We start from the raw sequence: 23,244 nt of genomic DNA, 5'->3' as shown, positions 1-23,244 counted from the left end.
CAAAATTAAAAAGTAAATAGAAGAATCACATTAAGATACAAAGCATTTGCTACGAGTTTTATTAATTAGGAGATTTATTTGTGTATTTAAAATGGAAGCTGTTTTAATATGCATTTAAAAGAAAGCTATTTAATATTTATGTATTATTCCAGTGTTTATCCATGAAGTGAGAAAAGGGCAGTGGCTAAAAAACAGGAAGACAAGTTGCATCTGACCTAATGAAATGGAAATTTATGGGGCAGGCCTATATTGAGCAGCAGATGAAAAGAGGCTGAAGATGATTTGATTTCTTTTATATGCAGTTTTATGGGGAGGGGGTCACTTAAGGGTCAACACCAAATAACTGGGGGGAGACCTCCATATCTCCTTTCAGGAATGCTGAGAATCGACTGGGGCTTCTGACCTAATATCCAATCTTCACATGGTGTACCCAGTTAGAAGGTGTATATACTAGGTACTGAACAAATGAGGATGGGCTGGCAATTTGGGATTTAGCCAACCAAATTTTACTCTCTATTGGCTTAAACCACAAATGCATAAGATATCACAACATGATGATATTTCTTGCCGGCTGAGACATTACCTGGTTAAACAAGGCCCCCACTGTTTTCATCAGGGATCCAGGGTAAATAGTGAAAAGTCAGCTACTAGAACAAGCTCCAACTGAACATCTAGAAGAGGAGGAAGAAGAATAATAAACCCAATGGCAGAAGAACTGAAGATAGGAATCACCAATATAAAGAATATTAATGGAAAGGAAATCGAACTTGTAAAAGTAATGGAAAAGTACCATATTTACATAATTGGCATTACTGAGACAAAGAAGTCAAAAACAGGGGAGATCTTACTAAATAATAAGTATAAGATGTTATATTCAGGCAATAATAATGAAGGAAAGGAAGAAATAGCAATAGCATTCAACACCAAACATGAAGATAAACTTCTTGATTGGAAGGCCGTTTCAAGTAGAGCGATGCAGAAACACTTCAAAATGGAGAAATGGATAATGAAACTTATTTGTGCCTATGTTCCCACAGAAGGTTCTTCTAAGGAAGAAGTGGAAGAATATTTTCCATAAAGAAAATGGAAAAAAGTAGTCCTTGTTGAAGATCTAAACAACAGAGTAGGAAATGAATCCCACCAGGCATATAGGAACATTTTGGGAAAATTTTGAGAAAAGAGCAAAGCTAATAATAATCGTAAGTATTTGCTGGATTTCTGCTCAGGACAGGAACTAGTCGTTACTAACACCATGTTCCAACATAAAGATGTGCGCAAGTTCAAGTGGAGAGAAGATACAAGAAAAGAGACAAGCCTCATTGACTACATCATTGTTGATAGTGATATCTTCATGTTGGATCAAGATATGAGAGTGACCATTACTTAATTCTAAGGATAAAAATGGATATTACATTGAAAAGAATAGTATGTAAGAAAATTTTAAAAATAATTAAAAGTTAAGCAGCTTTTACAGGCAAACTGTAGACTCGGCTATGCAAATATTATTGAAGAAAAAATGAACCAGATTGAAAACAAGACACCAAACCTTGGAGTCGCAGTGGCAGACTCTGAAGAAGGCATTGATCAATTCATCTAGGGAGGTATGTGGTGAAGGTTGTAAGAATAGAACAGTAAGAACCCTTGTGGACACAAGAAGTGAAAAAAGCAGTTCTGGAAAAGAAGGAAGCCTAGCAAGTAAATCAGCAGATGCCCTAAAAGAATACAGAGAAAAATGTAAGAGAGCTAAGCTGTATAAAGGGATTATTATTTATTATTATCTGAGACCTATAGGAAGTTCAGGACTCATTGAGAGCAGCTATAAATCACCCAAACCAGCTGTCATACCTTCCCTTACATTCATTTACACCGGATACACTCACTACTCCTTAAGGCAAACTATTCCACTCACTAACTGCTCTGTGAGAGAAAAAACTCACTCTTACCCCTTTCTTGACTGTGAACAGACTTACCTTTAATGGACTTACCTACAATTATCCTCTGAGTTGTATTTGAAACTTTTGCTATGTGTCCTTTGAACTTCAAATTCTTATCTACCATTATGCCAAGATCCCTAGCCTTGTTTGTTTTTTGTAACATAACCTGCTAATGTAATATGCTGCTGGAAATCTCATAAGGCCAAAGTGCATAACTTTAAACTTAGTAATATTAAACTGAGAGCCATTTTTGTTTGCCCAAATTTCCAGCATATTCAAATTATTTTGCAAGTGCTGGGTATCAGTAGCATCCTTGATTGTCCTCCCTGTGTTCGTATCATTGGCAAACAATTGCACGTCTCCTGTTACACCCTTCCTAATGTTATTAATGTATGGATTGAACAACAATGGCCCAAGGACTGAACCCCACTGGCCACCTTAAATCTGACAGACTCACAATCACCGTATACCACTTTTTGATATCTGTCTATCAACCATCCACTTATACAAGTAAAGAGTTTATATTCCAATCCCATATTCTCTTATCTTTTGTGTGATATCCTATCGAATGCCTTAGAAAAATCTGACATTATCATAGTGTATCCATTCCCTTCATCTAACTCGGCCATAACATTATTATAAAATATGAGCAAATTGCTGAAACATGACTTTCCTTTAGTAAACCAATTCTGCTCCTTGTGGGATATAGCTTGCTTATCTACCCATTTCTGTATGGGAGTTCTTACCAATTTCTCTGAAATCTTCACTACTGCATCAGAGATACTGATAGGCTGGTAGTTAAACGCATCAGTTTTTTTCATACCCTTGTTCAATAGAACTATCATACAATCCTTCCATTCCTGAGCTAAGATTCAAGTTATACAAACGTCTGAAAGGCCTAGCCAATTTGGTTGAACTTTCCTATAGCAAATGTGCTGGTATTCCATTTGTCCCTGTTAACAAATTCTTATCCAAGTTATGCAACAGCTCATCAACTTCATTTTCATGTACCTCTAACTCTTCATCTAATGTAGTAGTAGCACTGTGTACCATGTTGCATACACCTGGTTGATATACCTCAGCAAAGTGAGCACTCATTAATTGAACAATCTAATTTGTTTCTGATACTAGAGTACTATATGTATTCAGTAAAGTTATTCTTTCACAATCTTTCTTTCTTTTGCTTGCGGCATAACAATAAAATTCTTTTGGATTGCTTTTAGCCTGCATAGCCAGTTTCTTTTCATATTCCGATTTAGTTTTCAGCACAATAGTCATTACTTTTCTGGCCTGTGCTTCATATATATTTCATAACCACTCTCACTCATATTCTCACAATATTCTTGCCACATCATCTTCTTGTGAATCTCTTGCTTAATAAGGTTGCACATCCATTTCACTCCCAACCTATCTAATCTTCAAACACTAGGGATACATTCAGATATGCCTATTTTAAGCACTTTTTCGAAGATTCCCATCCACTGCTGACATATTTCCCATTTAGTAGCAGATACCATGGGACCAAAGATAGTATTCTCCTATACTAATCATAATTTTCAGCTTTGTAGTTCAGCATGCAACCTCTTTTAATGGGAACATAATTCAATACTTCCTAAGAAAACACAGCATGATCACTGTCACCAACTGGTGATGAAATAGTCTTATTCTTAACAGAGACCCCTTTCACATTCGGCTTGAGAAAGTTGTCTCACAACAATTCAATAAATTCCTCTTCATTCTTTTCATTCTCTTCTACCCAGTCAATGTTTGGATAATTAAAGTCACCTATAATGATCACTTGTTTTGTACTCATAAGGCTAAATTGCCGATGCATTTCTTTGTCTCCTGCAACTGATCCACCTATAATGATCACTTGTTTAGTACTCATAAGGCTAAATTGCCGATGCATTTCTTTGTCTCCTGCAACTGATCCACCACGTCTCTGTAGCAACATCCCACCATATATTTCATTCTGTTAGCCTCCACTTCACACCAGATAGCCTCAAACTCACCACTATGTAGGACATTGTGACCATCATTGTTTTCTTGCATTTCTGCCCTAAGTGAGCTTAAGTCCTCTGATATCATTAGTAGTACTCCTCCCATCTCCCCCCTCCCGCCCATCTTCAATATGTAGCCAGCAAAAATAAGAATGATTATTGTAGGATGGCATTGATTGGAGAAAATGGTATAAGGACAACTTCTGGAGAGGATATAGTTGAGATATTTAATGAGCAGTTCATAAAGATATTTCATCCTTGTGAGTGTGACATCATGGAGAGTTCAAGAGCAGCGGATGATGACGAGGAGGAGAGACTGACTGTGAGTGAGGAAGAGGTATATGGAAAATTAAGCAAACTTGATATTAATAATGCTGTGGGACTTGATATATCACCACATATTTTGAAGGAATGTGCCAGGGAGTTGACATCTGCCTTAGCATATTTACTTATTATGAGTCTTACATAGGGTCAGGTTCCAAAGGAATGGAAGGAAGGCAAGATTGTACTGCTTCATAAAGAAGATATGAGAATTCAAATTATAGGCCAAATCTTGATCAAATTATAGGCCAAACTAGAACCAGATGGGGTTGGATATTAGACTAATGTATTGTATTGTATTGGAGATTGGCTGTCTGATAGGTATCAGCAAGTTGTGTAGGGGAATCAATATCCCAGAAGAGGAAAGTCACTAGTGGTGTGCCTCATGGGCACACCACTAGTGACTTTTAATGATATTTTGGAAAATTTGAATGGAGATGTGCAGTTGTTTGCAGATAATGCAAAGTTGGGATGAACTATGAGGAGTAGATCAGATGTTATGTTATGGCCTTACAAGAAGACCTGAATAAACTAAGTGAATGGGCATGGGAGTGGGGGATGTCAGTTCAATGTTGCAAAATGTAAGGTTTTAAAATTTGGAAAACAAAGATGGGATGTAGAATTTACTCTTGGTGGGGATATATTGTTGGAGGTGGAGGAAAAAAGAGATCTTGGGGTTATGGTAGATAAAGATCTAAATTTTAGAGGACATATTGCCAAAATTGTGAGGACAGCACAATGAATTCTGGCAGTGATGCAGAAGACACTGACATTGTTGTTGAAAGATGTTGAAAGTTATTCCACTTTAATTTATAGTATAACCAAGTGGAATAACTTTCAACATATATCTCTAATCCTGAGTATTTTAGTAATAAGATGTGATGCTTTTTGGCTACTTGTATATGGAAATATGACTTCTGCATTACTTCAACCTTGGTGTCACTTCTGGGTCTGGCTTCCACTGATGAGACCTCAATAAAGGTCGAAACCAGTCTGGGTAGTAGCCCTTCCATAATGCATAATGGTATACATGTCCATAAGGATATGTGCATTGCATTATGAGATACTAAGGCAACTGATGTGAAATCATTAGCCTCTGTATACAAGTAGCGTAGACATGAAGTGACTTCACGTGCAAACTTTGCTTACACTGGATAAATGATGAAACCAAGAGTATAATTTCTTGGCATCTTTAATTTAAAGGACTAGGTGGATCGATTGTCAAAAGTGCCTCAGAAGTACACGATGTAAATATGACAGTATTGCAGTGCTGACAAGTAATAGACTAATTTGAAGGAAAATTGTGGAAGGAGGTTAATTCATGTAATACCACATACTTAATCATGTAGTGCTGTCATAACTGTCATAGTAGCCTGAACACCCCCTTTGAGGATACATATCACGAAATTTATGATGATGATGATGACTAAATTTGTATGGCATGTTTATCATGAGGAAGTAGGCCACAGAGCCTGTGAAACTGGCACACATAAATAAATGCTATTATATTGTGGATATACTGTGCATTTTTATGTAATATGGACAGAAGCTTGAAGATTAATATAAGTACAGGTAACCCTCGTATAACACGGATGTTAGTTTCCAGAGAAATGCCACATTATATTAATTGCGTTATGTGAGACTCAGATCACATAGAAAAAGTAGGGTTAGGTTCCGAAATCATTTATCTTTTTTAAGATTATATAAACAATGACATATCCCACAAAAAAAATATTTTTATTTAATTCAGATAATTCATGTAAGTTAAGAAAACATATAAACTATGAAACAAACACATAGTATAAAATTATAAAAAATTATAAATTGTACGTAAACTTCATTGCATATAATGCATAAATGTTTTAGGCAAAATAAAATGAGCTACATATTTTAATCGTCATTACTCTCTTCAAAACTAACATTTCATAGATGTTCTTTATTTACGAGTGGTGGGACGTTGTCATCACTTGAAATCTCTTGGACATCATTTGTATAATTCTCATTGCATACTTAAGCTGATTTAGTTATCAAGAAGTCAGTAATAAGACTTTGCTGACTACTATGCTGCAATTTTTTATTAAGTTCATAATACGGAGCTGAACAAATATCCAATTGTTTCGTGAATTTTCCGGAGCACTCCATTGAGAAATCATTATCCATAAAATAACTTTCTTGCCAAGTTCAATCCTTCTAATTTCTTTAAACTGAATTCTTTAATGGATTCATCGCAATCAGAATCTTCGGCAGAACTTTCCCCGCCATTTAGTTCGACATAATCTATTAATTGTACCAGTTCCTCTCATTTAAATCTATTTCCCCATCAGTTAATTCACTAATTTCGTTTTCAACCATATCGCCATTACTATAAAAATAAATTTTTTTTACATGAAAAAAAAAAAAGCATTACATATTGTACGTAACTCACCAAAAAATAAAGTGCTCGGCTTGAGATTAACACACTTATGATTTTTAATGCGCTTTCCTGGCAGAAAACGAAGACAATTTTCAACAACAAACACTATATGGTAAACAATTAACGTACATGTGTGTGCTAAAGGGTATTTCCCCTAATATAAATTCGCTACTTATAACTACATGCACGATACGGGCAGACTCAAATTTAATGAAGATAAAATTTGATTTTTAAGTCGCGCGTTGAAAAATATATGAAAAGATAAAGGATTACTACAGCTTGTAGACCATCTTATATTAAAACTGTGTTGTATAAGTACCGCATTCAGCAAGGGATATACAATTTGTAGACTGCGTTATATCGAAACCGCGTTGTATAAGTACTGTGTAAGTATAAGAGTGTTGCTTGTAATTGTAAAATATGTTATGTTAGTGAAAAAAAAAGGTTCATGGTATGGAGAGTTCTGGAGCTGTATAGTTCTGTAAGTTTTGCTTTCTATGTTAAATCATTAATATTAGATTTCTGTGAAGTACTCATTTAAGAAACCATATTTTAGGCTTCTTACATTCTTCTGATTCCTGTAATTAGCCTTTGTATTTGTTGCACTGTAATGCTCTGCTATTTAAAATAATCAGCCTTTGACAGTCTGCTCTTAATTCACAAATTCATAGATGAACAGAGTAAACTGCAAGGTCTCATGGCTTGGGGCTGACACAGTATCTAATATATTATCAGATATATGTACATCTATGATATTACTGATAAGGCTTTCTTTTTTTCCCTCCTTCTTCTTTAGGAGCTCTTAGAATGGCATCGTTTTAGGTTTCAATGTCTAGTAGATGCTAATGCTGACTTGATCAGCATGGAAACTATTCCAGCTGCTAAAGAAGGTGTAGTATTAATGAAGTTACTTCATGAGTTTCCTACAGTAAAAGCATGGCTCAGTTTTTCTTGTCAGGTAGTTATCTATTGATTTATTATTGGATATTAATAAATATAGTTAATCCATCAGTGAAATGATTTCAGCTGATAATAAATTGATTTTGATGCTTATATGAGATTTTTTTCGGGAAAAATGTGATTAAAAGAAACTATTTGTTGAACATTTGAAATAACAAAATGGGTTATTTCAAATTTAGGTAGTAGATGATTTTTATTTCCTGGTGTTGTTGCCTGTTAACAGCATGAAGAGATATATTGATGCCAATGTGTGCATCAATATATCTGCAGATGACTGCAGAGTTTGGTGGATGGAAGGAGAGGTGATATGATTGAGACTTTTAAACTGTTGAAAGGTGGTTACAGGGTTGACACTGGGGAGTTCTTTCGCTTGGTTGAACAGCGGGAAGGAGTGATGACAAGAGGCCATCCCTGGAAGTTACGAAAGGAAACCGTGAGCAAGAGGATAAGGAGTGGTTTCTTTGCATGGAGGGTGGTTGAACCATGGAATGCATTGTCTGATGGAGTGGTGAGAGCAAGAATAGTCAATGAGTTTAAGGAGTGGTATGATAGACTTTGTGTTTCTTAGGGGGGACCTCCCCTCGATAAGTCTTGATAGACTTTGTGTGTCTTAGGAAGGACCTCCCACGATGAGTCTTTTGACTCCATGGAGGCCTGGATAATAATAATAATATTATTATTATTATTATTTTTTATGCATAATTGTGTTCATATAATGTATGTAATTTATCTGAGAAATAATAAAATGTTAAAAAAATATTTTTAAAAATTAGTCACCTCCAGGGAGTCCAAAAACAACTATGCTTCCATCACTCTCAATCCACCAACCGACCACAACTACACCAACGCCATCTACCGCTGTCTATATACCATGACAAGATACTCTAGAACATTTAAAGAATTTTTTCTCTTGATATTATTAAACTTATAAACTTTGTCACATATTCTGACTATTTCACATAGAGAGGAAAGATTGACAGACAAGCCAAGGACATAGTAGTAGATAGCCTTGTCTAACCAAATTTAACAAATTTCTATGTGGTTCATCTTGAAGACCAGTCATTTCTTTTCAGATGATATCTTTACCATCCTGCCTATGATGATTCTTTCTGGGAAAGATGAACAGTACTGGTCTATATATAAAATTCACTGCAGAAAAGAAATAAGCAATGAGTATTTTTAGGCTGTTTCATACATCATCTCAGACAGGTTACCATGTTGAAATTTATGCAAAGCTTTTACTGAAAGATACATTCATGTGGGTTCTCATTATCCATGTAGTCTGGAATCTGGTATCATAAAAAGCCTACTGAATTAAGCCTGTATTCTTTGCTCAAATAAATAACTTTCATTGCAAGAATATAAAAGTGTAAATACTGATCTATTTTCTAGCAGTTATAAAATATGTACTTGTAACAAAATATTTCAAAAATATACACCCAGCCTCTAAAAACATAAATTAAATATCCAATCGATATATAAAGATGTAAAGGTGTTTCAAAAAAAAAAAAAAATCACACACCTTAAAAAAACTGTTATTCTGCTTTCTTACTTCCGTTTAAAAAATTATTATAATTATTTTCTTAGGCTCCATGGCATGGCTTCAGACATTCATCATGGGAGGTTTATACCAACAATTATTCACACAATTTCTTTTATTCTTCATAAATTCATTCACTGACAAAGCATTCATGACCAACAGTAGCAATTCTATCTAATGGTCATTTAAAGATACTTGTGCCATAAGATTTCTTAAATTCACACGATAACACAAGGAAAGGAGTGAATAATATTTATTCAAAAGCCATATATTTTGACCTGAAAATTACAGGTTGTCATCAGTGGCCAAAGGCTGTTGAATATCGAGTAGAATGCAGGCAGTGGATTAATTTGCAACAGTGAGAGCTGTGTGATGTTATACATAAAACAATGCAAAGAAATAACTGAGGAAACATTATGTTATAAGTTATTAATTAAATATATTATTAATTAAAATGTTAATTATATGTGATTAGAATAAGACTTGGAGGCATAGGGCTAACCACCTTATCCTCGATACAGTAGCTTTCCTCCTCTTTTACCTCAACACTGCAAGGTAAAAGAGGAGGGAAGGAATAATAAGAAGAAACAGAATAAGACTCTCCCATTTCTTTGATAGTGAGATGCAGTCATTTCAATTCAGGTTCAGATGATGAAGTAAGGCTCCACACTTTCTTTAAATAAATGTTTGAACTTATAGTGACAACGATGGAGTAAGCATGTTTCGGAGTATAGGATATTGTGGTCTCTATCTATTCTATGATGTGCAAGGCCAGGTTTCTCAGATTTCCTATTAATGATATAAGACTGGTGTTCTTGTATTATTTTCTCCACTGAACATCCAGTTTGTCTGAAGTAAGAAAGGTGAATAGTCACAAGGAACTTGATAGATGCCCAGAAGAGTGAGAGGAGAGTATTTATCTTTAGATGGTTCTAAGATGCCAGAAATATATAGGATAGGGACTCTACCTACTGTTACCTGTACATAACCTGTTACCCAGGTTACCAGAGTCATATGAAATAGTCCAGATGTGGTCATATGAAAACGTTATGAACAGGAATAATAATTTCCTTATCTTTACTTGTCAGTGTGTTCAACATCCAAGTAATCCTTTAAGCTGTATTCCCTTTTTGAGTTATTAATTAAATGAACAATAATTGAATATTTACTTTTCTGGCCTTTTTTTTTAACACAAATCAGCAATGAGTTCTTAATCTAAATTTTCTTCAATTTTATTCTCAACTGAAATTGATGTTAGATCTGTTAATCTTCAACCATTATTTGACCTTAAATTATTAGTCTAAGTTTTCTAAACTTCAACTTTGGGTCTACATCATCACCAAATTCCTAACCTTATCAGTTTCCTGCAGTTCATTTCCATCATTGTAGTAACCTAGCTCGTAATCTTTCATCCAAAGTGCACATGGTCATCGTTAGGCTATATCCCCCCCTCCCAAGCAAGCAATATTTTGCCATCCCAAAATTCGAGCAAATATGTTAAAAAAAAGAGTGTATTTTTGTACTTTTTTAAATAATCAAACAAGATACAAACATAATAATAAAACAATATTAAAGAATAAAACAAACAATAATTGAATATTTACTTTTCTGGCCTTTTTTTTAACACAAAATTAGCAATGAGTTCTTAATCGAAATTTTCTTCAATTTTATTCTCGACTGAAATTGATGTTAGATCTGTTAATCTTCAGTCATTATTTGACCTTAAATTATTAGTTTAAGTTTTCAAAAATTTTTGGCATTAGCAATACTTATTGGAATTAATAATATTTGCAGAATCATAGTTAAATTTGGATATACAGGCAGTCCCCGGGTTACGAACAAGATACGTTCCTGGGAACATCTTTAGGTCAGATTTGTATGTAACTCAGATCCCTGATGTATATATGTATGGTAATAATAATAATAATAATAACAATACTATAATAGCTCATATGTTGCAATAATAATACAGTGTAATACTGTAATAATAATAATACCCCTGTACTATAATAATAAGTTACAGAAGCTGTTGTGCTCTTTCTTTTAATTCAAACAAACAGAACATAAACAAACTCGTACAAAAAGGTTAGATAGGAGATATTTCAAAAAAGAATATTAAAGGTTAACACTCACCTAATGTTGCATCAATGTCATGCTTATTAAAAGGGCATTTTTGAGGCAAGAAGGTAGGCTAACATTAATCGGATGATGGATATGGTGCTGGAGAGGATGGAGTAGGTGCTGGAGAATCAGGATCAGATTCTGGTGCTAGAGAGGATGGACCTGATGCTGGAGAATCAGGATTTGAATCAGTTGCTGGAGGAGGGGGAGCTTACCACTGAAGTCGGTTTCTTGAAAAAGTATTCTGGGGTTGTTTGCACAGCCTTTTTCTTTTTTTTTTTTTCATCATAAATGGCCTTGTAGTGCTGATGTTCTCACTAACTGCAGTAAACCTTTGTAAACTGCTAAATGTTAGGATCTTGCTACTCAAGCTTAGCAAATGCTGCTTCAATGAGACAAAAGGCTTCAGCTAATTCTTTTGTTGTAAACTTTCTTGACTCTGGATCTTCTGATTCTTTGAGTTCTTGTGTTACTATCATCTGCTTCTCTATCTCCATAAGGTCTTCATTGGTTAACTCTTGTGAATGGGACTCTAGTAAGTAAATGACATAATTTTCATTGATGTCCAACTGCAGTGCATCAGTGCATCCACCACAGCTTTTCTGGCTTCGGCGATGTCTTCTTCTGTGAAGCCATGAAAACCATCACAGAATTGAGGGCACAGTTTGTTTTACACCCCCTTTCATTGTTCATTGCTTCTCTTCCTCCCAAGAATCAGCAATGTTTTTGATGGCATCATAGATGTTATAATTCTTCCAGAACTTTCTCTCAAGGTCATCACATCATCTTCTGTAGCCCTGACTGCTTGCAGGAATGTACATAAGTAATAAGCCTTAAATTCAGAAATGACTCCCTGATCCATTGGCTGTAGTAACAATGTAATGTTGGATGGTAAAAATATGTTGGATGTCCAGGAGCATTGTCCAGCACAAGCAGAATTTTAAAGGGAATTTTCTTTTCTGAACAATAACATTCCACAGCAGTAATAAAACAGTTCAAGAACCAATCTTCAAACATGGAAAGTGTGACCCATGCCCTTAAATTTGACCTTAAATGTTTAAATGCGGGGAAGAAACTAGTTCCCAAATTATTAATTTAATTATTTAATTATAATTATCCTTATAGGGAGCCTTGGGAACCTGTTCATAAGTACAGAATGCTGTTAAGTCGTGTCGTCTGTAACCCAGGGGCCACCTATATTTCTGTTAAATTAATTTTAATGCATCCTGTTGGTCAATTCTTCATGAAATAATTGAAATATTGTGAACTCTTTGTGATGTTCTATATCAATATCTGATTTATTATTATTCATTAATAAAACTTCTAAATTTTTACAGCAATTTAATACTGTTGTTAAGGCAACTTTTTTAATGAATTAATACCATATAAATATTAAAATGAAAACAGACTTCTTTATTTTTTCAAATGTGTTTAACAAGCCAAGGGTTTGTATATAAAGCTGGTATAGTGGCATCCTACTAAAGTATTAAAAAATCCGACCTTATTTATTTTATTTTCTTGTCACTTACAGGTTCATTTTGACTTTCATATTCAAAATAACTTTTTTTTTCCCTTGCTGTTTCTTACTTGTGCTTCAGTTACAAAATTTGCAGGTATTTGAAGAATATTGAAAAGGTCTTTAGTTCTGCTACTTTTATATGTAAAAACCCATTCTTTCAGTATTCTTCCATCATTTTTATTACATTTTCTAAAGTTTTTTTCTGCAAAACTATGGTTTTTAGAGATCATAACTGTTGCTCACCAGATTTATTACACTTAATTATGTTGTATCACACTATTATACTGCAAATAAACTTATAGTTACAAATATGTTTTGCTAGTGAATATGCATCAGCTCTGGTTTGTAAATCATGTACACCTTTTAAATCTTCATTTCTTTAATGTAAACTAATACATCATACAGTTCACCCAACTGGTCTTACTGCTTCGATCTGCAATTCCTAGCGTGTATCCAGAATCTTTTTTAGTGTTAAATTTGGTAAATATATATTTTTTAAATATGCTATTATCTGTTGATTCAACAAAAATTATATAATTGCTGAATAAACTGAAAAAATAAATTTGCTTCTAAATTACTTTTAGCTGTTTTATTTATGACTAAATTTAAAGAATGCTGTGCAAGGAATATAAAATGCACATAGATTTAAGTATAGTAGATGTCTTTGAATTTTATCATTTTTTATGCATATTGTCAGCATTGCCCTATCTCTGGCCTCACATGGCATCTACACGTATACCAAGATTGTACAATTCTGAACTATTCTGCTACTTAAACTTAGTTCAGATTTGTTAAATATTTCACTAATACCCAAAAAAATATTTGTATATTAATTCCAAAATTTTAGAAACAAATACAAATCATATAGTAAGGGACTTTTGTTCCCAGTGACTATAATAAGGAACAAAGTCTAGTCTTTTAATTTATTTACTCTGACATTTAATTTTTTGCAGCATTCATGTTGCAGAGTATTAGATGTTAGATAGTAACTAAATTACTATCTGACTGTGATAATGATTATTAGCACAGTAGTAACAAACTTAGCTAATGGGCAAAAAAGCGTTTAGCTCCTTAGGTTACAAACTAAAGAAACAGTTTAAAACAAAGAATTTAGTAAATTAAAAATTAAATTAAATTAACGATTAAATTATACCACATATACAAATAATAGATTATTCACGTAAAGTGAATACGAGAAGTGTATGTATGTAAAAATAAGAATAAATAGCTAAATGAATGAATAAATGTATGTATTATTATATTACCACATCAATATGCCAGCCACATCAATATACATATATATGCCAGCCTGGTTGGCCGTGTGGTTAGCATGTCTGCTCTCCAGCCAAAAGGCTACGAGTTCGAATCCCACCATGGGCACGGATTTGTCAGTGAAAATACTAGTGGTGGTGATTGGTAGATGATGAAGGTAGTGGTGGTTGGTGGAGACGAAGAGTTGTAGAGTAGGTACCCTCCCTCAATGAGTCTTTGGACTCCCACCAACATGAAATAAACTGGCCATCAACTTCAAACCTACACATCTCCCATGATGAAGTAGAGCGCCGCATTGTCGAGTCAAAAGAAATCACCTTGGACCCTTTTCACATGAATAACAATCTTAGCTATAATTTAGCTGACTCTTTCAACTCTACTATTAGATACTGGAGATCGCGTGATTCCACACACGCACAGGTGTACAACAATAGAACTTTAACTCGGACTGTAGTTCAAGCTCATAATAACTGTAATTTACAGTCGAATATTATGGCTTTATAATTGTATAGCTTTAGAGTGTGTCAATGTTAATTTCGTGTCTCTTTTAATATCTTTCTATGTTCTTATTGCCTGATGAAGTCATTCTTGACGAAACATGTTGCGTTTTTTTCAAATAAATGTCATTGTGTTATAATTCTCGGGTTTTAAGTCAGTTAATTTAGAAAAATGAATATATATATATATATATATATGTGTGGACAGGATGTTTGTAATTGTCTGTGAAAATATTAGTGGTAGTGGTGGGTGGTAGATGGCATTGGTGTAGTTGCAGTTCATTGTGGTTGGTGGATTGAGTGGTGGAGACAGAGATGTAGAATAGGTGCCCTCCCTCGATGAGTCTTTGGACTCTCTGGAGGTGTCACATAAATAATAATAATAATAAATAATGCTATGAAGCCCTTCAGAGTCGACTTAATCTAAATCCTAATTATTACTAAAATAATTACTTATTATTATTATACTTATTACTAAATCCTAATTATTACTAAAATAATACAACTGTCTAAAATATTTCAAAATTCTCACTAAATAATCTAACGTTATTAATAATATGTATGTGCAGTTTTCACAGAATTTTTAGTGTGTGTGTGTGTGTGTGTGTTTATACATACATTTATTCATAGTTTGATTTAGTTTTTTTTTTCGCATACTTGTCATATTCACTTGATGTGAATAATCTGTTAATCGTACATGCACTTGGATGCAAATGACATAATTTTATTTTACTTTTAATTTATTGAATTCTTCGTTTTAAGCTGTTCTCTCCTATAACAAAGCGTACTCTTCTGAGTCCATTTGATCAGTTTATTGATTTGTTAATGACTATGTTTATCCAAGTGCTCAAGTGTAGAAAACTGTATATTATGTTGCTAGATCAGTAACAGGTTATTTTATCAGTTATTGAAATTGTTACACTAAAAGAAAAGGCATGTAGCTATAAATTTATGAAGGACAACAAAAATTTAGCTAAGCTATTATTTCCACAGGTTCATAATAGATCATGTGTCTGGCTAGAAACAGATAGAAAGATAGCACTTTGTAACACGTGTCATTCTCTTTATGCAACTGTTTGTTCTTTTTGTCTTCCCTCTGATGTGAGGGAAGAAAAAAAAACATGCAATATATATATATTTTTTATATTAAATTATTTATTTATTTATTTTTAATGTAATTTGCATGTGTAGTAAGGTCATCATATCTTTGAATTACATTTGGATTAATTATAAAATTCACATGAAACTTCATAAGAGCTATTCACTAAATAAATATCCTGGATTCAAACAATTTCATTTGCAATATTGATTTTAATGAATTTATTATTATTTTTCTATTGATACTTTTAATTGCAATAGACTAGAAAAGATAAAATCATACTTAAAAAAATATCATTTAATTGCTGATGATGTACATAATCAACTGTTAGCAACCTCTTGCAAAAAACTGTGTGAATATATTGTCATAAGCGATTGGTGAAGATGTGAATAAATAGCTATCCAAAACTTCACAAATGCCTATATTATGATTGCTTTATTCAGACAACCTGAATGTTTAAAATAAGAAATAAAATATAAAATATATTCAGTTATGAATTAAGAGTTTCAATATTTGCTGCCCTGGAAACTTGATGTCCCTAAGCATTGCCTTAGTTGCTTAGTGGGTTAGGACAGTTTGAATATGCATAGCCATATGCTTTATTGCATTTAACTGTTAGCCATTATCCTTTACCAGGTACTGCCTTTCTGTTTAAACCATTCTGCAAATCTCCATAATATCACTATTAACTATTGCTCTCTGCTAAGTTCTGCATTATCAGCAAACAGTTGGATATTTTCTCTTAAATAATTTTCTATCATTGTTATATAAATTAAATAGCAGTGTACTGAGTCTCATGTCACACTACTAATTAATTTCTTTCTCCTGAATTCGTCTCTCTGATCTGTTAATCTTCGACGTGTGTCCATCAGCCATCCTCTTATCCATATCACCAGCTTCGTATCCATACCCCCCCCCCCCCCATTTGATCTAGTTTAGGAATATTACCATGCAATATCATGTTGAATGTCTTTAGAAAGTCCAGTGATATCATCATATAGTTGTTTTCCTTATCCAACTCAATCATCATTTTTTTAAAAAAGTGAGCAAATTACTAGGGTAGGACTTACCCATTTCAAAACATGCCTTCCTCCCCCGTAGAATATCGTATTCAATGTGTATCCATTCCTAAATCCAGTCTTTCCATCTCTAATACCTTAACACCACTCCTAAGTGATTGCTCTGTAATTTGGTACCTTTCTTGACACCTCCTTTATGTAGCAGAATTATTTTGCTCTCTTTCCATGTGGGACTTTCAAAGAGAGATTTAAATATCTTGGTCTGGAGCACTGCCTTGCACATTCTGATAATAAATGAATTGATGTCCAATTTGCCATATGCACATTAAGATTCTGCAATATCCTAAGCACCTCCAGTTCATCTATGGTATGCAATATCTCCACCTGGATAGTACAAAGTCTTTACAAAGTGATCACTCAGTAATTTAACTATTTCGTCTGCTTCTGTTGCATCCCCACCATCAGTACTCATTGAAAGAACCTTTAGGATTTTCCTTGGTTTTCTTTGTTAATTTTCTCTCATAATCTGATTTTGTTTATAATACCATACTGTTTATCCTTCTTACCTGTGTTTTGTACTCTTCATAACTTCATAAATTGTTCCCAGAACAATTTTTTGCAACTCTTGCTTATTGATGGTAGTCACTGAACTCCCACCTGATTTATCCTCTTGAAAGTGGGTATGTAGATATTGACAAGTCCTCTGATGTTTTCACTAGATTCAACACTCTCAAACCCTGCATTTTCCTCCATCACATGCTGTCTCAAGTAATTATTTCTTAGTATCTGTATAAATTCCATTTCCTTCTCTCTCTGTGACCTTTCCTCCTTCCATTCTATATCCCTCATAGTTGAGGTCCCCCATGCTTGCTTCCCCTTTTCTCATTGTGCTAATTGCCAATGTATGCTCTGTCCACCTCTTAGCTAATAGTAAGAATTGATTATGTGTTGTGCCCTTTTTCTTGATCTGCAAGTACTCCAACAGAAATTGTCAGGTCAGATAGATCAGTGCTGTCTGTTTTTTTTCTATTCTCTCATATTATTTCTTCATGAACACAGTTCCAGCTCAAGTTTCTTTTTTCTAAATTTTTCTTATCTGGTCTCTCCACCTTTTCTTTTCTGTGGTCTTGGTTTTTTTTCATTTTATATGTCCAATCGCTTGAAGCAAGAGTTCATAATTCTTTTTTGCCATGTTTTTACAAACACTGGCCACAAAACTCATTTCCATTGCTTGTATTCTATTTATGTCACTCTTTGTTAGTCATCATATCTGCTGTATAAGGCAAAATGTGTAAAAACTAACCTCTGTTAATCAAAAGCTTATACATCAGTGGGAGTTCACTATCCCAAAGTAAAATGCTGTTGCAAAAACTTTTGTCCAATGAAATCCTTCCTCTCATTCGAAAGTACGCCTCCCATATATGTGAAGTTTTTGCTGTTTCTGTTAATTTGTACATTTTCTCCACAATTTAAAACCATGCTCTTACTCTTCTTGCTATTAACATGTATTCCATAGTTTTCTTTGTTGCACTGTATTTTTACACTCTTTCTTCTTTCTTATCATTAACTTTAACTAGGATCCTAATCATCACTGCAATGAATATTAGTAGGGATAACACTTCCTTGTCGCCATCCATGGACTTAGGTGTAAACCAAATTACCATATTTAGTCTTCATGCAGGTCTTACATTTACCATACATATTCCCGATAATAACTATTTCTTCTTTTCTAACCTTTCTCAGATTATTTTCCATTGGACCAAGTCAAAGACTTTTCCCTAATCAAGAAATGCCATCAATAAACTTTTTCCAAATTCTTAGTATCTCTCCATCATTTTCTCTACAGCAAAAATCAAATCAACAGTTGATCTCCATTTTCTAAAACAAACTGCTCCTCTTATAGACCTTCTGTTTTATTCTTCTTGTCATTTTTTGATTACTAATAATAACACAATAATGTTATTCCTCCATAGTTGCAGGACTCCTTTCTTGAACCTCCTCTATATATTGAAACAGTAATCTTTTTGGCCCAATCATCAGGTATTACCTTCATTTTTCAGATCAGTCCAAAGATGTCACACAACCATATCAGTCCTGAAATATCTGTGCTCAGATCAATTCAACAGACAAATCATCTTTCCCAGAGAATTTTCCATTCTTCATCTTCCTTGATGCTTCAACTTCTGCCAGACCTACTTCCGTATTATCTTTCTCATCTCTATAATCATTCCCATTTATTATACTATGGATTTCATCTTTGATTTCATAACTGATCTAAAAAATAATGTTGCGATATCGCCTTAATCTCTCTCTCTTCTTGTAAACATAAAATTTCCATCTCCATTTATTAAAAAACCTAGTTCCTCATTGCTTCTTCTATTCTTCATTAATCTATATAACATTTTCTTGTTCCTATTAATATCTTACTCTATCTTTTTTTGTATTTTTCTCTTTAATTATTATTTATTATTATTTTATTATTATTTTTTTTTTGGCATAACTCTATCACATTATAAACAGCTGATTCTTTCTGATCTATCTAGAAGCTGTATTTTTTTATTTTATTTAATTGCTTCTTTAACTCTCTCATCCACCAGTATGTTTTTTTTTCTTCTTTTTTTCAGTTTGTTCTTCCTCCACACACACATTTTCTGATTTTCCTACGTAAATCTTGGAAATTTTCCCATTTTTTTTCATCATATTAGCTGTAATTAATTCATGGGACTTGAAAATCAAAGCTCAAATATTTGCTCTGCCTCAGTCTGTTTCAAAATTCACATGCTTCACCTTTCTGTGTTTTTTTCTTGCTACATTTATTTTCCATACACACTTTAAGCCTGTAATTTAATCTCAGTCTAAGGCAACACATGACATAACTTTGATATCCATGACTTCCCTTCTCTAATATTTATCAAATATATAACCTAATCTATTATCAATTTTTGCTCACCATTCCAACTATACCTTTTGATTCTGTGACTTTGTCTTTTCTCAAACCAGCTGGTTCCAATTTTGAGATTATTTTTTATGCAAAAATCAAATAACCTTTGTCCTTCATCAGTTCTTTGAAGAAAAACAACTGGCCTCCACATTTTTCTACTTCTGTTCTACCTTCTCCAACATGTGCATTAAGATCTAGAACGATTAAACATTTATTTTGAATAATACCCTCCAATAATAATATGTCAAATAATGTTTTTTCCTCCATATCAAAACTTTGTTGGGTGTATACATGAATATGTGAGAGTTGTTTTCCATAATATTCATATACATGCCTCATTATCCTATTACTTTACAAGTCTGTCATTTGCTTCTTTTTGATGATAAAAAACCTACCCTATTATTGACTGGTCATTACTTTTTTCTGAAGCATAACAATCTTTTCTTAATTTCCTCTTTTTTTTGACTTACTCAAAACCAAAACATTTAATTTCCTTTCCATCATGTCCACTGGCTCCTTATCTTCACCTTAAGTGTCATTATGTTCAATGTTCATTTCTCAATTTCCATTTAGTCCAGGTCAGTTGTCATTTATATCCATCTGGCTTTGTTTCTTTTTAGCTTAAATAAATCCACTGCTAGCTTGCTGAGCCTGTCTCTCAGTTTCACCATAGCATTTTACACTGAACATTCAGGTTCCTAATGAATATTCATCCATCACCATCCTATGTTAATTCCACCCTCACATTTGACCTTTCAGCTCACATGTGGGGACTTTGTAACACACACACACATTTTCTACACACACACACACACACACACACATATATAATTGAAATTAGGATTTACTCGGGATGTTTACATTTATAAAATTAATTTAACTGACTAGAACCCAAGAAAGTATAACAAAAACCTTTAATAAATCACGACTAGTTTCATCAGTGCTCCGACTTCTTCAGGTGAGAAAGAAAAAACATAAGACTTATAAAAATAACAAGGTAAAAAACATGGACCTTCCAGCCTAATGAAAAGAAGTAGAATAGTAACAGTCATATTTGAATAGGTGACCACGTGCTACCGTTGGCATGAGTTGAATGTGTGCGACAGCTAATTTTAGAGTGCCAGTACTGGATTACTGCGCTATGGGAATCAGGCAAATTGTAGCTTAGATTGTTGTTCAAGTGTGAAGGGTCCAGAACTATTTCTTTTGATTCGATAATTCTTCTTTCAAATTCATCCTTGCATATATATAAATTAGTAGTGCGTTCCCAATCAACTTGGTGTGGCCGTTCTTCAAGGTTAGAGTTTGCCGAGAAGAGGACATGACTGGAAAGGGCGCTCGCTCATGTAAGAGATGTCACATCTATGTTCCTCAAGACGAAGTGAAACAGATTTATCTGTCTGGCCAAAATAAGGTCGACCACAGTCACACAAAACTTTATAAACACCAGGAAAATGCAGTTGGTTGTGTTTTGGTTTTGGTCGACTCAGAAAAGAACGAAGTTTTGGCAGAGTAGTATAGTCAGTCTTTATGTTGAATTTCTTCAAAATCCTAGATAGTTTTATAAGAGAGAAGGTAAGAGAGCTGATAAATGGTAACTATATATGACTGATAGGGTTGGAATCATCTTCTTGTCGAGGATGTTGGCGTGGTCTCAAACATTTAGTGATGTTACGAGATGAATATCCATTATTTAAGAAGGTGTTTTTCAGGAAGTTAAGCTCTGTTTGAAGGTCTTCTTCTGTGGAAGTGAGACATCTTGCTTGATGGGCAAGGGTGGAGATGATGCCCAGTTTCTGAGGAGGGAAGTGATGAGAAGAGCCATGTAAATATCTATCAGTGTGGGTGGTTTTTCGAAAAATTGAAAATTTAAGACAGTCAGGTAATCTGTTGATCTTTAGATCCAAGAAGGGGAGAATGCCATTAATCTCTAGTTCTGATGTGAATTTAATGTTCTGATGTTGATTATTTAAATGGTTTAGGAAGTTTTGCAGTTTCTCTAAACTATGTCCCCAGATAAGGAAGATGTCATCAATATAGCGTAACCACAGTTTAGGTTTTAAAGTAGCTGAAGAAACAGCTACTTTAAAAACGCAGTACAGTAGAACACAAGCGAATAAGTCTTATGTTTTTTCTTTCTCACCTGAAGAAGTCGGAGCACCGATGAAACTAGTCGTGATTTATTAAAGGTTTTTGTTATACTTTCTCGGGTTCTAGTCAGTTAAATTAATTTTATAAATATATATATATATATATTTATAAAATTAATTGCTATCCTATTCCACAAGAATAGGATAGCAATCAATAGGAATTTTGGACCATTCTTCCTGTAGGCATGTAATGAGATTCTGGACTGTTGTGGAGCAGTCTCTTGACCTCACCAAATGCTCTAGTTCACCCCACAGATGTTCAATAAGATTGAGATCATGGCTCTGTGGAGACCAAAGTGTGTTGTGACATTCATATCCACAAACCACACAGTTACAACAGCAGCATTATGACATGGTGCATCGTCTTGCTGAAAGAGACTTGGTCAGTTCCATAGAAATGCCACAAAGTGGGAAGCATGTCATTGTCCAGAAAGATCAGATATCTCTTGGAATTCAGTGTTCATAGCACCACAAACAGAATTCCTATGCCAAACCAGAGAAGATAGGACCATAACCATCATACTTCCACCTCTGAATTTCATAGTTGGGGTTATGTGCTATGGTGAGAGACGTTCTCCAGGCATCTTCCATACCCATACCCATTCATCTGATCAGTAGAGGGTGTAGCGAGTAATTTGTCACTTCATAACACAGCTTTGAAATCTTCCACGTCCCATTGTGCATGGCTCTTTGCTTGCTTCCACATTACCTTAGCGTAATGTGGAGGACTTGCATATGGCGGTCCTACCATTGAAACCCGTGTTGTGAGCTTCTGTCCTGAATGTTTTTCAGCAGATTCGTGTTCCAGTTGATGCCTGGAACTCTGCATTCAATGTGTCAGCTGACAAATCATGGTTTTTACATATTATCCTTCATAGCACCCTACAGGCATATTTGGTAAGTATGGTGGGCATCCACTGCAGGCACTTTCACTTTGATTCCCTGCACTTCTATCTCAGTATACTATCATTATTTGTTGACCTGGGATGGCCCAATTTGTCAACAGTTAGCCAAAAAGATAAGCTCACAATATGGCTTTCAAACTCCATCGGTTCCTTTCTCACAGCCATTTCACCCAGGCACAGTTGCACTGACGTGGTAACATCATATTCCTTCAAGGAGTCTGCAATGCTCAGTGAAAGTGGCATTTGCACTCCATTGCACTTGCCACCTGAAGAAAGACCTAGGTTCAAATCTAGTCACCAACTAGAGGAACATTTTCTAAGTCTTTCTTGATCAGTTCGCAAGTTAGTCGATCTCTAGCACGGGCAAACAGGGTTTTTCCTCCCAGAAACTCAGGTTTTTCATCCCGTAAACTCAATAAAATTGACTGTAGAACCCACTTTATCTCAGACAATAAATATATAGTGTTAGGATTAGGGGACCATGAGATGGTGGCACTTGTCTGCCACTGCTCTTTGCCAGATGTGATATTACCAGCGATAGTTTTGGGCCCCT

General features: G+C 34.3%; 1 protein-coding gene across 1 annotated transcript in view; it reads left to right on the top strand.

Moving 5' to 3' along the window:
- LOC150100821 (betaine-homocysteine S-methyltransferase-like) overlaps window positions 1-23,244 on the top strand; it is a 113,492-nt gene that overhangs the window by 57,722 nt on the left and 32,526 nt on the right. The window contains exon 4 of the mRNA XM_090401805.1: window positions 7,465-7,626. Coding sequence (XP_090257931.1) covers window positions 7,465-7,626 — 162 coding nt within the window. The remainder of the gene's footprint in view (window positions 1-7,464; window positions 7,627-23,244) is intronic.

This window comes from Typopeltis vanoorti, chromosome 12, assembly GCF_054136105.1.
Source record: "Typopeltis vanoorti isolate ZY-2024b chromosome 12, IOZ_Tvanoo_1.0, whole genome shotgun sequence".
NCBI classification, from domain to species: Eukaryota; Metazoa; Arthropoda; class Arachnida; order Uropygi; family Thelyphonidae; genus Typopeltis; species Typopeltis vanoorti.
Note: the sequence above shows the minus strand (reverse complement) of the source record. Positions and strands in the feature narration are given on the sequence as shown.